This window comes from Ursus arctos, unplaced genomic scaffold (genome assembly GCF_023065955.2).
Source record: "Ursus arctos isolate Adak ecotype North America unplaced genomic scaffold, UrsArc2.0 scaffold_7, whole genome shotgun sequence".
Taxonomy (NCBI): Eukaryota; Metazoa; Chordata; class Mammalia; order Carnivora; family Ursidae; genus Ursus; species Ursus arctos.
In genome coordinates, this window is record NW_026623089.1 from 52,075,397 (window position 1) to 52,091,760 (window position 16,364).

General features: G+C 40.0%; 1 protein-coding gene across 1 annotated transcript in view; it reads right to left on the reverse strand.

The window, feature by feature from the left end:
- Positions 1-6,741, reverse strand: part of MCU (mitochondrial calcium uniporter) — a 188,632-nt gene extending 181,891 nt beyond the window's left edge. The window contains exon 1 of the mRNA XM_026504434.3: positions 6,569-6,741. Within this exon, the coding sequence (XP_026360219.1) occupies positions 6,569-6,715 (147 nt within the window). The 5' untranslated portion in view covers positions 6,716-6,741. The remainder of the gene's footprint in view (positions 1-6,568) is intronic.
- Between the last annotated feature and the right edge of the window lie 9,623 nt (positions 6,742-16,364).

Here is a 16,364-nt window from a genome sequence, read left to right on the forward strand (position 1 = left end):
GGCTGAGGAGAAGACAGAAGGGAAGGAGGCCTCACACTGACACAGCGCCAGACCTAGACTTAAATCTCACCTCCAAAACATGTGTCCACTGCTGTATCCTTAGCATTAAAACAGTTTATGACACTTAAGAAGAAATGAGCCTACCTCATCCTCAATGTCCTCATCTATAAAACTGGGATAATAATGGCTCTCATAGGGTTATGGTGAGAATTAAATGAGGTAAAACAATACCCTCAGATCTTAGATGCTTCCTTCTATATCTACTCCTCTACATACAGGTCAGGCAGTTCAAGCTAACCTATTAACTCTCCTGTTCACAAAAAAATCAGTCACATTAACTTTCTCTAAAGTTTAAAGGGGATATTAATACTCTTAAACATCCTGTAACACCACGTACTGTAGATAAGAAGTACAACGTTGCCTCTCTTAGAAGGCAAAAAAAGAAGTCTAAAGAATCTTGTAATCTATAAGGCAGTAAAGTTTAAGACTACACAGGAGAATATCCTCTGGATAGCCTCATACACATGGATTCCTCAGCAATTCTTTGGTGATTATTACAAATGCTCCCCAAAGAATAAATGATAAATAGTAAAAACTGAAAACTTCAGTAACAAGGTATAAGAGGTAAACACCCCACTCTTTTGATTAATAAACACTATCAATGTCCTTAAAGAACCATTGGAAAAGGCTCTTATTTTTAAGAGAGATGTCAAAATGCAATGTCATATTTTCTGTTTTTTTCCAGAACCGCATTAGAAAAAGTTCAGTTTTAGCATGTTATTAGGCCCAGCTGGTGATATAATTTACCAAGTTATATTTTTATCAAAATAAAAGATTCGGAGTGCCTAGTGGCTCAGTTGGTAAAACAGCTGCCTTCAGCTCAGGTCATCATCCCACGGACCTGGGATCAAGCCGCACATGAGGCTCCCTGCTCAGTGGGGAGTCTGCCTCTCCTTCTCCCTCTCCCCTTCCCCCTCCCTCCACTGTGCTTTCTAATAAATAAAATCTTTAAAAATAAATATATATATATATATATATATAAAGATTCAAGCCCATACACAGTTTATGGGTTAATAATTCACTAAACTTACTAAAATTACTTTGCTTGAAGTCAATTTTCATGTTACACAGGCTTTCTCACTGCAAGCATTTAACAAATTGCAGTTAAATAATTAAATGGACAGTTTCTCTTGCATATTCAACATGCACAGGACTAGTTTTTGTTGTGTTTTTTTTTTTTAACATGTGTCATCAAGCTTGACCTAAATCATGGAGTAATTATTCAATACTGGGTTTGAGTTTAGGCACTTACTGAAAGAATATAGCCCCAATTCACTTTTTAAAACCCAGCTCTGCTTAACAGTTTTTAAAACAAAACACACAATTGTGTAATTTCGTAGGAAAAGAATTGAATGTAAAAGCCAGCAGATGGGGGAGCCATTTTCAGCTCTTAGTAACTTGCTGGGCTGCCAAGGTTAAAGCCCTTTCACCACTCTTGCACTAGTTCCTTAACCTACAGTCTTTTTGAGATCTCAAGTCTACAATTCTTTTAAGTACATGTCCTCCATGGTAACATCTTAGTTTTCCTAATAACATGTTATTCCAGTAGTTGTAAAATATCCATGAGCATTAATCAGTCAAATAGAGGATTCCCTTAAGTGATTATCTCAAGATCTTAAAAGGTAGTGTTGTCCTTAATCATAAAAAAAAAAAAACAAAACAGTAATTTTTAAGAAAACCCACAGAGGCACAAAGAATATAAAAAAGCAATAAGGGGTGCCTGCGTGGCTTAGTCGGTTAAGTGTCCAGCTCTTGATTTAGGCTCAGGTCATGATCTCAGGGTCCTGGGATAGAGCCCCAGGTCAGGCTCCGTGCTCAGCAGGGAGTCTTTAAGGATTCCCATTCCCTCTCCCTCTCCCTCTCCCTCTCCCTCTCCCTCTCCCTCTGCCCCTCCCCTATCTCATACTCTCTTTCTCTCTCAAGTAAGTAAATAAATCTTTAAAAAAAAAAAAAAATGAAAGCAACATCTCTGCAGTTATTCAGATAATGGTATCAATGAAGTGCTATTGCAGAAGACCATGACCACTCTGGATTTCAAACATGAGGTAGCCCCAAAACCAAAAATGATCTTTTTTGTTATCTTTGATATACACCATTCTTGATGCTGCATTCTCTACTTAGATTTCCTCTTGGAGTAGAGCTCCATAAAGCATAAAATAGAACCCCCTGGGACTTAGAGAAGTTCAAATAATCAGAATCTGTTGAATAAATCCAAATTTATAAATCTGAGGGGGGGGGGAGTCTGCTTTCCCTCTCCCTCTGCCTCCGCCCCCCACTCATGCTCTCTCTCACTCTTTCTCTCTCTCAAATAAATAAATAAAATCGTTAAAAAAAAAAAAAAGGATGGTTGCTTCCTTAAAAACAAGTCTGCTCTTGGAACTAATGTAACATTGTGTGTCAACTATATTTCAACAGAAAATAACAATAATAATAAAAGTAAATTTTAAAGGTCTGTTCTAAATATTTATCCAGAACTATCAAAATCTTAGTATTGTAGTAGACTAAAAAAACTCTAGAACCTGATTCAATCATATATTTCTATTAATCATACTTTTGCTGGGCTTTGGGCAGAAAGCAAGTACCACCACAGAGCTAATCCAAAGGTACCCACTCTATGGGTATACTACCATAAAGAAGTATAATATACAATCAAAGACCGTACTGGCAATACCAAAGTTAAAGCAACTACCCAAATATGGGTACTCAAGTAACAGACCATTAAACAAGTCAAACTGGGGACAGGGTGCTCGGGGAGTGGATGAGCATACCTTCTCACTGGCAAGCAGACAAAAAGGTACATATTCAATTAATGCATGTTTGAGTGTCACCTATATACCTAGCACTGTGTTGGAGTCTATGAGAGACAAAAAAGCAATACTGTCCTACCTCTCCTGTAAGATGAGGTACCCACAAATGAAATATTTAGATAACAAGACAAGTCAGTATCAATCTGTGTCCTGCTAATAATAAATCCTATCAGAATTTAGACAGGACAGAATAGAACAGAAGGGGATTAAGAGCCAGGAATCACACAAATTAAGATTCTGACTAGAACATCTTGAATCCACCTCCATTTAAAGAATTTTAATCTCAGATGTCATAAACCACACACATCACCTAATAAGTCACTTCCCTCAGTTGCCATTAGGTCTGTTTCCTCATCTGTGAAGTGAGGAGGTTAGCATCAAAGAGGAGTCATAGGTCACAGTCTCTTACCTGAAATGGACCTTCGAGGTTAGAGGAGTGATTAAGACTGAAATTCAGTTGCAAGAACTACATAAACATTTAGTATAGATATACAGAACATTGGCTTAAGTACAGTGGAGTATTTGTGCTGGGATGGATCTGGCTAAGTAAGACGGGCCAGACCATGAGAAACCCAATTAAAGAACTGGGACTTGCCTCTGTGTCAGGTAATATAACCTCAGTTAAAATTCTCAAGTTTAACTGAAATGCTATCACTGCCAAAGAACTATAATGTGTAAAATAGAGAGGGGCGGCCACAAACTATAACAGTCCAATGGCACGCTTAAGCAAGAGATTTAGTAATTCAGCATAGCTGTTGACCACTAGGAAATGTTAACAGTCAGGCTTTCATAATCAGAGGTGAGACAGTTTGATTTAGCAAAGCAATTACCCAGCTCACGATGAAAGGCAGTTTCCCCTCAAAGTATCATCCTTGAAAATAGCAGCCACCTTCACTAACCACACAGAAAGGCATGCAACAAATATTTTACATCAGTCTTTGTTACAGTCACAAGCTGAGGAGCAATAGCAGGCTCTTCACACAAGAAAGGAAAAATTACGCTAGATGGTGCTAAAAATATTGAATAAGCCCCTGCACCTTTATTTCTATTTACTCAGTTGTATGATCTTCTAATGAGGAAGGTGGGGAAGGGACAAGTTATGTCTTATAACTTCGAAACCACATTTACCAATGAGCTGAACTGTATTGCTTTGGACTCATTCTGTGAACTTGGAAAAGATTTCAAAACGCGTGCATCTCAAGCAAAAAATTAACGAGCGCCATAATTGGTTATGTCCCCCTGGCTCTAATTTACTGTACCTACTACAGCAGAACAAAAGTGGCACAAGCTGGGTTTGTGATCTAGTCCAATGCAGAGTGCCATCTGCTGCACATGCACAGAATGTGTCCTATGCAAGATTCAACCTTAGTGTCACTCAGGGACCTTTATAAGAGCAAGTTGTTTGTTCCCATATTTGCCTCATTCAACAACTCTGCCTCCAACAACATCTACTTACAGGAGAATTCCCATTCATGGGACTTTAAAATACCAATACTTTCCTAACAGTAGTTTTGAAAAGGAGGAGAATATTATGAAGGAGCAATTGTACTTTAGAATGAAAAGAACACGATAAGGGGGTCAGAATATCTAGGGTGGGTGGGAATCCTAAAACTGTTGCATATTAGCTGTGTAATCCTGGCCAAGTCCCTCCCCTTTCTGAGCCTCCCTTTCTGAGCCTCAATTTCAGGCGTAAAATGTCAAGAGTTAAATCTCGAAGAGATACCTTTCAAACTGAGTCTTGTGAGGAATCACAGAATAACAGATGGAGACAGCTATATACAGGATGCCTTCAGAGCAATCGTAGAAAAAGAAAAAAAAACCTGTTCATATATTTTCAATAATCAGGTACAACTTTTTTCAAAATCGTACAATTCTAAGTTCATTTACAAGTCAACATTCCCATGATAACACCTCAGCCCTTCAGAAATAACACTTCACTTTAACTGTGCTTTCAGTTATAAATTCAGCACATCACTTTTACCCACCCCAGAATAGCACAGAAGAACACTTTCATGAAGTACCCACACAAGGAAGACACTCACAGCCTGACAGATTCGCATAGTGGAAAATATACAAGGCACAAATTTAAAAATGCTAAATGAATACCACACCCAAATAGCCTTAAAAACAAACTGTGCAAAGTCAAAAGATGTATTAGCAAAATACAGGGATAAAGACAACTTGGTAAGTCTTTAAATAGTTTGAGAGAGAGGGGAATGCCATCAGATTTTTGGATGGCTTTATGTTTTTAGGAAAACAAAACACATAAATGGAGGCTATGAAACATGCAAATCTAAACTGAACTGTGGAAAAGCTCGGCTCTCACCCAAAAGCTTCAGCAAAGCAATATGTCAGTATGCCAAATATGAAGTACAAATTTTCTTCACAAGAATGAGGATAGGATCCATACGTGTGACTAATAATATCATCTTGCATTTACAGAGCATTAGTTCTTTTCATAGCTCTTTCATACAATTTCATGTCATCAACAGTCTTGGGGTATCCTCTCTGAAAACCTCCAGTTCAGCTTCCTCTCAAGAGCTATGCGATCAGAATAAGACAGGTGGATGTATTTGCGGAGATCTGAAGGTACTACTTTCTTCTATCAGGCCGTCTGCAGTGATTCCCTCATTACCACACTATACAACTTAGCCCTAGGAAACAAAATCTACACTCTTTCGCTCACAGTTGGCCAGAGACCAACACAAATGGGTCTAGAAAGTCCAAGGAAAAAGAACCCGCTGACTTGTTAGGTCAAGAACTCCATGCCAAGTTGATCTCTTGCAAATGAAAAAAGAACTCACGATCACTCACAAATACATCCCAAGGCTGTTCAAACAGAAACTCTCCTTCGTCGCCAGCCAATGAAATCCAGCAATAACTGGTTAATTCAACCACCAAATCCCTGCCTCTGTGAACAACTTGCCTTATTCACTTCCCCTCCGCCTGCTGCCCACCCTTCCTTCTTCAGGCACGCGTGAACAAGCTGATAAACCAGTCCTCCAAAACGACCACCGAGGACCTTTAAGGACCTGAGGGGATGGAGCTTGCCTCCTGAAGCAATGCAGCATCCATCGCGAGGGGGCTCTTCCCCGTGCCCACACACGCAGAAGTCACGGAGGGGGATAAAGTTTGATTATCCCTCTTGCCCGTTCCCACAGGGCCGAGAGAGGACGAGGGAGCGGCCCCGCTGGGGTCCTGGGCTGCTCTCCGGAGACAGTGCCCAGAAGCATGGCACTGCCACTCTCCTGACACATACCCTAGGCAGCCGCGGCAACTCAGGACACCCCAACCCGCCCGGAGGAGGAGGGAAAGGGGACAACTTGCACGGGGCTCAGTTCGCGAGCGATGGGGCAGAGCTGTTAGAAAAAAAAAAAAAAAGGAGGGAGGGACCGAGATCGGGGGCGAGTCAGTGAGAGGTTCAAGTCCCGTCCCTTCCCCGCCCTGGTGCCCCGGGTCCTGCGGGAACATCCCCGCCATCGCCCCTCCTCCTCCTCCACTCGGCTTCCTCCGCCCTCCCTCCCTTCCTGGTCGCCGCCGCAGGCGCCTGAAGGGCACGGCGGCTACTCGGTGCCCGGCAAGCTCGGGAGCGGCCGCGAGTTGAGGTAACTCGCCCGCTGCCCCGGCGGCCTGCCCGCCGGCGGCTCCCACACGCCAGCGCCGCCCCGCCCTCCCCGGAGCCGCCGGGCGCGCTAGCTCACCGTCCGGTGGTGCTGCTGCTGCCGGTGGCGGCTGACGCCCAGCCCGGGGAAGCAGCCGGCAGTCAGCGCTCCGCAGCCGCCGGCGCCCCCGCCGCCGCCCCGGGAGGAGAGGAGCAGCAGGAGCGATCTACCTGCGGCGGCCGCCATCTCTCAACTGGAAACGGCGCCGACCCAGGCAGCGCAGCGGACGGCCGGGGCGGAGCTAAGACCCGCCACTCACCGACGCCGGACCAACTGCCGCCCTTGGCTGAGTTGATGAGGCGGAGCTTCCTGCAAGGCCCAATCGACAGGCGGGAGAACCACACTTGAGGCTGCCTGTCACTTCCAGAGTTACCTATTGTGGGACATAGTCAATTACGGGCAAATTCTAAGGAACCGGTAATTGGCACCCGAGCCCCTCAGAATAGCAGCAGTAGAGATGGCATACTCGATTCGTCTAATCTTCACCAAGGATAGAGCTATGATAAGGGTAACTGGAGAAACAGATATTTGTGCTAAGCTTTGTACTTTGTGAGTGTTCTAAGTTGGCAAAATATGTACCAAATTAGTAATCATTAAACTAAGGATGCTAGAACTCTCAATGACACGCCCATAGTTATCATTCATAACTGATGGTATTTGGATATGCTGAAATTAACCCTACATCAAAGGGCGATCTAATGACCGTGACATGTAGCATAATGTAGGAGGGGTAGAATGCTTATGATATCAAAGTCCCAGAATGAGTACACGCCCTCAGGGTGAATTAACAGACCTACATACATTTCAAATACTCAATTCATTTTTACAGCACCTTTTAGACTGATACTCTTACACTCTTCAGAAGGAATAATAATTTTCTTACTATCTTTGACCCTGTGTGCGCTTATTAAACTATGGAAACAGAACGTGTTGGTAATGTAATAAAAGTCGTATAAAGGTTATTTTAATGAATTTTCATAATTTAAATAAACTAGCCACTAGGATACACTTTGGAATAATCCTTGATCACTTCCTCTTGAAAAATACTTCTTTCCCCCAAGAAACAAGATCATAAAGAAAGCTCATTAAAGACTGTGAAAAAAAGTATTTTCTTAGAAGAGGATTTCCTTGCTGTTATTATAAGCTGGTTAGTCCTCACATCTTTTAAAATCTGAAGCAGGAGAACAGTTTGGTAAGCAGCTAAAAGTATTACTCTAAGGGCGCCTGGGTGGCTCAGTCTGTTAAGCGTCTGCCTTCCGCTGGGGAAATGATCCCAGGGTCGTGGGGTTGAGCCCGGAAAGCCTGCATCAGGCTCCCTATTAGGTGGTGAGTCTTCTCCCTTTCCCTCTGCGTCTCCCCACCCCTGCTCGTGCTTGCTCTCTCAGATAAATAAATAAATAAAAATTTTAAAGCATTACTCTAAATTTTGGAAAACATCTTGGTAGTGTAGCCTTAGGTGATCAAGTTGAAACAAACAAACAAAAATACACTACATACAATTTTATTGTATCACTTGTTCTAATAATATTTTTAAAGTTTAACTGAAATGGTATATGCTTAGCCAAGAATTGTTAAATAATGAAATGGAGCTTTTGGTTTTTTTAATCCTTCCACCCCACCCCAGAACAGTAAAATGATTGGCTTCTCCAGGTGAGAATATCACACCACTCACCCAAAAGGCATTTATTGCCCAACAAGTGGAACCTGAGAGCTCAAGAATGAGATGAGCACCCCCATTCAACAGCTGCACACACTAATCCCCCCTAGCTGGAAATCTGTGACATTCCTGGAACAATTTCACTTACAATCATTTTCTGCCCATCTATATTTATCCCATCTGCATGTTATGTATTTACCAATGCTGTGCCATTTCCTCCTTCTTACTAGGATTACCATGAATTTTACTTTTGTTTTTATTTTCTGCCTTTGCCATATCTGCCTACAAATCAGGATTGTCCCTCCATCTCCATCTTATACTTTGAGAAGTTCTACTGGAATTGTCTTTCTCCTATTTTTTCCAAATACAGAAATTAGACATGCATCCTGCAGGTATGAGATTTAGTCCTGTGCATTTGCAAAAGAACCACAATAAATAGGGCTTTTTTAAAACTGTATAAACCTGAAACTAGAGGGATTACCAAAAGCTTCCTTCTTATTTACTAAAGGTGTCATCTTTTATCTACCAAGATAAAACCACTGATGCACCCCAGGTAGGTTGTGTAATTTGAGTTCTAAATTGAGTTCTAATAATCGCGGGCTAGAAATTATACAAATGTCAATTACCTCCTCACAGATAAAATCTTTTCCATAGCTGCAAAGGATATATCTCACCTCAGTTGGTTGGCCAGGTCCCATATTAAGAAAGTGTAGATGGCTTAACAGAAAGTATCCTCATTCCTAAAAAATAAATAATAAATTACATATGAAGGGAAAGGGAATTAATATTCATTGAGTACCTACTATGCCAGACACTGCACTGATCACTCTGGAGGTAATACTTTTATAAAAGATGGCAAAGTAAGCACAAAAATAAACTTTTGAAATAAAAAATTGAAGAAAACCTAAATGTTTTGTAATAGGGAATTTGTTAATAAGAGACTAACCCTATAACAGAATATTATACAACCATTAACAAAATGAATTATTCCATCTATACTTTAAAAAAGTAATAATGTGGGACACCTGGGTGGCTCAGGTGTTTAAGCGTCTGCCTTCGGCTCAGGTCATGATCCCAGGGTCCTGGGATGGAGCCCTGCATCTGGCCCCTTGCTCAGCGGGGAGCCTGCTTCTCCCTCTGGCTGCCGCTCCCTTTGTTTGTGCTCTCTCTCTGACAAGTCAATAAATACGTAATTTTTAAAAAGTAATCATCTAATACAGATGAGCCTTTTAAAAGTTATTTATATATATAAAAGTTACTGATACATATTTTTATATGTTATATATGTATTTCAGGTACATAGTGACTTCTGGAAAAACAAACAAGAAACATGTTAACTCTGGAGACTTTTGAGGGGTAGCTACTCTATTGAATGGTTTAACATTTTCCCATCTGCATGTTATTTTTATCATTATAAAAACATGGTCACTGAAATCTACATGGCCACAGAGTTGTTTTCTGTGCCAATCCTTAAAACAGGTTGATCTTTTTTTAGCTAAAACTAATCAGAACAGATTTCCTGGAGCATGAAACCCTAACTAGGCTCCCTACTAAAATGTACACTGAAGTCAGCTCCCAATTATGACTCAACTCAATGGAGGATTTATCTAAAAGCATTCCAGAATAGCCAGGATAGGTGATGCACACAGTTCATTGACATGGGCAAGAAACCATGACAGGGATCTGCTTAGAGGTCTGGGGGCTGTGTTTCATGGTTCACAGATGGTGTGAATTACTATGCAAGTGAGGAGATCAGCAATTTTTAAAGAACAGGAAAAAAGTGTATGAAGAAGGAGAGCAAAAAGAAAGGGTTTTACCTTCAAATATTTATCATATCATAAATCATAGCCTAGATCTGTTTTCTGGCTATTTGGGGTTCACTATCTTCCCAGATGTCATTATTCCCATTTCTCTACCCCTTCCCATCTGCAGCCATCATGCCATCACCACCACTCACTTTCCCATGACTTCTTTGTTTCTGTAATCTGTTATGTTGGGGTTTTTTTCAGCTTTCCTGGACCAGATGTATTTCTAGTAAGTGTAGCCAAGAAGGGTTGAACTCCTCATAAACCCCACCACATATCACTTCCTGTCTATATCCACATCTAATCTCACTTCATTGAACACACATTTTTTCCTTCCTCATTTTTATTTCTCTCCTTTTCTTCCCCCAATATTCCCATCCCCTTTACTCTAAACCTTTTTTTAAAAACAGATTTTATTTATTTATTTGAGAGAGAGAGAGAGACAGCGAGAGAGAGCACAAACAGGGAGGAAAGGGAGAAAACAGCCTCTCTGCTCAGCAGGGAGCCCAATGTGAGGCTTGATCCCAGGACCCTGAGACCATGACTCAAGCCAAAGGCAGCCGCCCAACCAACTGAGCCACTGAGGCACCCCTATCCCCTTTACTCTAATATAGACTGTAGCCTTACACTGGATTATGTACATACTGTACATACATAATTTACATAGAAGTATTTACATATGACCTCTTAAAATTTTTGTGTGGCGGGAGCCTCATGCCCTGGCCTCCAAGGAATGACTGACTCCACATTCATTTTGTAACTCGGCGACCCTATAATCTAACATTCTTTCCAATCTGCAAGTTTTCTTCTATCAAGAGCAGAACACCAGGAAAACATTGAGTTGAGAAGGGCAGGGCTTGTTCAAATAGGACTGTCTTTGTTCATGTTTCTTAAGATCTGAGAGGTTGGCAGCAAACATTAGTGCTGTCCCTTTTGTATTGGATTGGTTGCGGCTTCCTACAGCCTTTGCTAGTTACTAGACCTTTGGAGCCAGGAAGTCTTTTGCCTCTACCCGAAGTGACTCAAAGAGGCAGAACACTAATTTTGCACTCAAATAAACCACACCTCCATAGGAATTCAGCATAGGAATTCAACACACATTCTTTCTTTCTTTTTTTTTTCTTAAGATTTTACTTATTTATTTGAGAGAGAATGAGTTGGGGAAGAGGGAGAAGCAGACTCTCCACTGAACAGGGAGCCTGAAGTGGGGCTTGATCCCAAGACCCTGAGATCATGACCCAAGCCAAAGGCAGACACTTAACTGAGTGAGCCACCCAGGTGCCCCTCAACACATTCTGATGGAACTGAACACCATTCCAGAGTACCCAAAGGTGCCAAAAAATCATAAGAACATGTTCTGACAAGACTGAATTCTAACAAAATCCAAATTGGTAAGGTCCTCCCCTCTCTCAGCAATCTCCAGGTATCTACTACCTATACCCTGAATATGCCCTGACATTTCAACCTTCCACTCTGCTACTACTGTCTCTATAAGCCACCTGTTCTACTCTTTTGAAGACCAGCTTTGCCTCCTCTGAGATTAAATGTCCAGGTAAAATTAAACTCTCATAATTTATTGTTTGACTTTGTATCATAGTACTTTGGTACTTGATGTGAGCTGATCTGACAATGAGGTCAGCCACACTCCCTTGGTTATCAGACCTATTTGAATAGACTAATCTGGTTGGCTGGGCCACAGTACCCTTCTCTCATCTTCTAAGTATAATTTGTATCAAAATTATTTATGTTTCTATATTTCTCTTACAGGACTCTTCCATGTTAGTGTTGTCAGTCTGGCAAACTAAGCTAACTCTTTAGATGATGATAAGGACTTCTGGGATTGCCTCTTTCACACCACCTTTAAAATAATAGGACCCTCCCAATGATAATAGCCAAAATATTGTCACAAAGTATGGGAGATCTAACAAAATTACTCTGGGGTGAAATAGTCCATTAAAAGTCTTCAAAAATGTGTTAAATAGCTAGCCACATTAGTCTACCTACTTCAAGGTCAGATTCATCTTTATATTATGCTGAGTGTTGCCCAAATTTCAGCTCCTCTGAAACTAAACAAGTTTAGTGTCAAATGCTATATTCATTCTCCATTTTGATATCATACATATAGTCTTCATCAGTATTTATTTATATGTGAACACATAAAGACTCTGGACTGTGGGTTGCACTTGGTAGGAGGCAGAGAGTGGAGGAAGCCGTGGGCGTGAGACTGGTCATTGCCAGTTAACAACAGGTGCGAATACTGCTCTTTAAATTTAGCCATTGCACTTGGCATCTTGTCTCTCAGCCGTCACTTATGGCAACCACTGCTGATTTGGAAAGGATCAAGGAAAGAATGACAGAAAGGGTCACATTTACGAAAAGGCGGAGAGAAAAAGGGCTTTGTTCTCTTTTTTTTTTTTAAGATTTTATTTTTTATTTATGTGACAGGGACAGCCAGCAGAGAGGGAACACAAGCAGGGGGAGTGGGAGAGGAAGAAGCAGGCTCATAGCGGAGGAGCCCGATGTGGGACTCGATTCCCGAATGCCGGGATCACGCCCTGAGCTGAAGGCAGACGCTTAACGACTGCGCCACCCAAGCGCCCCTATTCTCTTTTATTTAATAAAAGCTAGCTTAAGAAATAAAAAGCAGCATGAGACTTGGAAAGTGTAAAAACAGCTTAAAAGAGTGAAAAGGGGAAGAAAATGACTCAAAGAGATAATAATTATTAACAAATCATTCTTAATTAGGCACTATAAAAGCCATCCGGCTGCCAAAACTTGGGAGCAAAATTATCTAAAATGTGGGTAGAGACTCAGAAATAATTACTATTAATTGGGAGTTGGGATAAGAGGAGGGGACAAGACCTGGATGAGGATAATTCATTTATTCATCCATTTGATCAGTCAGCCAAGAAAAATATATTGAATGCCTCTTAAGTGTCATCCAATATATGCAAGAAAAACTTCCCCAAATTCACATTTTTTGCATCATGTACTACTTTTTCTAAAATGCTCATCCTAACCTTGCAATGGGATCAATTCTTCCCGTAACTTTGCAGTCCAACATTTATAGATCACTCAAAAGAAGTACTGAAAGATCCTTTGAGTTATCTTGGAGTCTCAATATAACACAAATTTAAAACATACTGCCAATGTAATAAATCACTTCATCCAACAAAATTAGGAAAAAGACATGAAAAAATTGTAGGTTTTTTGCTATCATAGTGTGGTAGGGTACAATTCTATTTAAGTAGTTTCTAACTAGTTCATTGCCAGAGTATAAAGAAAATTTCAATCTCAGAGAATTATAAGAAGATATTGCAGCCCTTCCTTCATGCCTTGCTCTGCTAAGATGTATAGATTAGGTTGAAACAGGGCTCTTTGGCTTTTCCAGCATCAGAGAGAATAACTCATTTAATAGACTTGTTAAAATTTAAGCAAAATTTATAGCACCTATAGATGCTACTACTTTAAGGCCCTGAAGCAATTGGATCTATTGACTATTCCATCAAATCATGATCATTATTAAGAAGAGGAAATTTTCACATAATACCACTAGATTATAAACCAAGGATAGCAAGTGAAAGGTCCTAATTCAGAATCCTGAGTTAATTTAGGCTATTTCCCATGATACTTTATAATTATTATTAAAATCCCCATAATCTAGAACTCACTTAAGAGGATTTGAAAAAGATTGTAAAGATTTGATGATTCTTTTAAAATAGGCTTTTGCTGTTGTCTTATCAATTTTGTGTTTTGGAAGATGAAAAAATATAAACAATTTCCTGTTTGCAAACATGGGTCCTTCTCCCAAAAACAGGCCTGGGAAACGAATGAATCTTGTTAAATCAAATTTTACATATAGGTTAATAGTAAGCAGGCCAACTCTGAAAAGTAAAATCCTAGTTAGTCATTTCCTGGAATGCATTCTTTAGGACTGTAATTTGCAAACTTTGTTCCATCTTGGCAAATACAATTTTTTAAAGGATTTTATTTATTTATTTATTTATTTATTTATTTGACAGAGAATGAGACAGTGACAGAGGGAACACAAGCAGACGGGGAACAGGAGAGGAAGAAGCAGGCCTCCAGCCGAGCAGGGAGCCTGACACGGGGCTCAATCTCAGAACCCCAGGATCATGACCTGAGCCAAAGGTAGATGCTTAACTACTGAGCTCCAGGTGCCCCAGCAAATAAATTTGCAACACATGGTCATCACAAACAATAGCTCATGAAAATCATCTCAATAAGTAAGACGGACTTTGGCTTATGCAAAATTCCAAGTGTGTTAGTTGTAACTACTTATACCCAAATATCTCCTTACCTTAAAGGATCTGAAATATTTCTTAAATTTAATAAATGAACTTATTGTAATACAGTATTCTAACTATAATAATGGCTATCCCTGAGTTCCAAGAAATCCATTCATTATTTCAATAAATCAGTTGATTTGTTGGCTCAGTTACCACAGCTAACAAACAAGAAAACAAACAAAAAGATCTGGCCTCACAAGCTTACCGTATTATCATATAATAAGAGATAGGGGAATAGGAGAGTATTGTAGGAGGGCATTTTACCTATTTTTTGAGGATCTGGGAAGGGATCTCAGGGGATCCCTTTGGTGAGATCTGACAGATTAGTGGGAGTAAATGACAGACAGAGAGTAGTGAGATATGATACCAGAGAGGCAGCAGGAATCAGTTACATAGCATCTTATAAACCATATTAGGGAATTTGGACTTTATCCAAAGAATAAAGGTTAAGTCTTAAAGGATTTTAGAAATAGGAGAGATTAGAGAATAGATTGGAGATCAGAGAGACTAAAGGCAAGAAAATAAATTAGGAGATCTAGGCAAGAAATGCCAGCAATATGGCTTATAGTATTGGCCATGGGAAAATATAGACTAATTTGAGAGAGATTGTATGTGAGAAGTTGAATTAAAAGGTATTGGTAATTGATAGGATATTTGGGGGTGGGAGAAATGAAAGAGAGTAAGCTATCAAGGGAGATTTCTAACTGTCTCACGTGGGCAACTTGGGTGGATGTTGGTGCTGTACACTGAAAGAGGAAACACAGAAAAGATTTGTTGGGGGAAGATGATGAGCTCAGTTTTGAAAATGTATGACAGGGGTGCCTGGGTGGCTCAGTCAGTTGAGCACCTGCCTTTTGGTTTGGCTTGGGTCATAATTTCATGGGTCATGGGATCCAGGCAGACATCAGGCTTAGCACGCAGCAGGGAGTCTGGGGGATTCCCTCCCTCAACCGCTCCCCAACACACGTGTGCACCTGCACATGCTCTCTCCCTCTAAAATAAATAAATAAATAAATAAATAAATAAATAAGAAAAAAGAAAAGAAACGAAAGGAAAAGAAAATATTGTATGACAGGTGCCTTGAGACATCTAAGCAACAATACTCATTGGATAGTTGGTTATTTGAGCCTGATGAATAGACTGTAGAAATAAATATAGGGGTCATCAGCATATAGATAGTTGGTAAATAAAGCCATAGGAGTGGTTGAAACAATCCAGGATGAGTGTGTGGAAGAAAAGCAGATCTAATAAATTAGTTTCCATTTAATGTTTTTCTGTAATACATGCTTAACAAATATTTGATTTGAGTGAATGAATGAATGAATGAATAAAAACGGGAGTCTTAATAAAATCTAGAAGGCATTTTTAACATTTGCACAGGACTTTTTCAGTATTTAGTATTGATATTCACTTTTTCAAAAAGTATTCAGTATTGATGTTCACTGACCTCAGGTAGTTAGTGGCTATGAGTTGTTCAGTTTTCAAAAATGTCCTGGATCCCGGAAGAATTTTTTTTAATTTACTGCAAGATTCTTATGTTATTACAATGACAATATGCGTAATTTCCCAAGCTGAGTTCTAATACTTCAGAAAGAAGCAAATTCACATACTTGGCATAGATCCTTGCTCATAATTAATGGTCTAAAATCATATGTTCAAAGGGATTTGTGGATCAATGAATACATAAGTGAAATAGATATTCCTTTCTTCTCACAATAGAGAAAGTTATAGTGCCTCCATTCCACTGTTCTTAATGTTTGTTGAGGTAATTCAGTCCCTAGGGCCATTTAATCAAAGGAAGAACATCTGTACTGATAATGCTGCCTAGGCATATTGACAGAGAGCTGCGACGATATTGACATGAATTCATGTCCAAAATACACAAATAGCTCTCACAAATCAGTAGGAAAAAGGCAGCAACCCAATAGAAAAAATGGGCAAAAAACTTGAACAGATAATTCACAAAAAGATGAGATCCAAATAACTAATAAACAAATGGAGACGTGCTTCACTTCATTCCCCATGAAGAAAATGCAAATTAAAAACCACAATGCAATACAGCA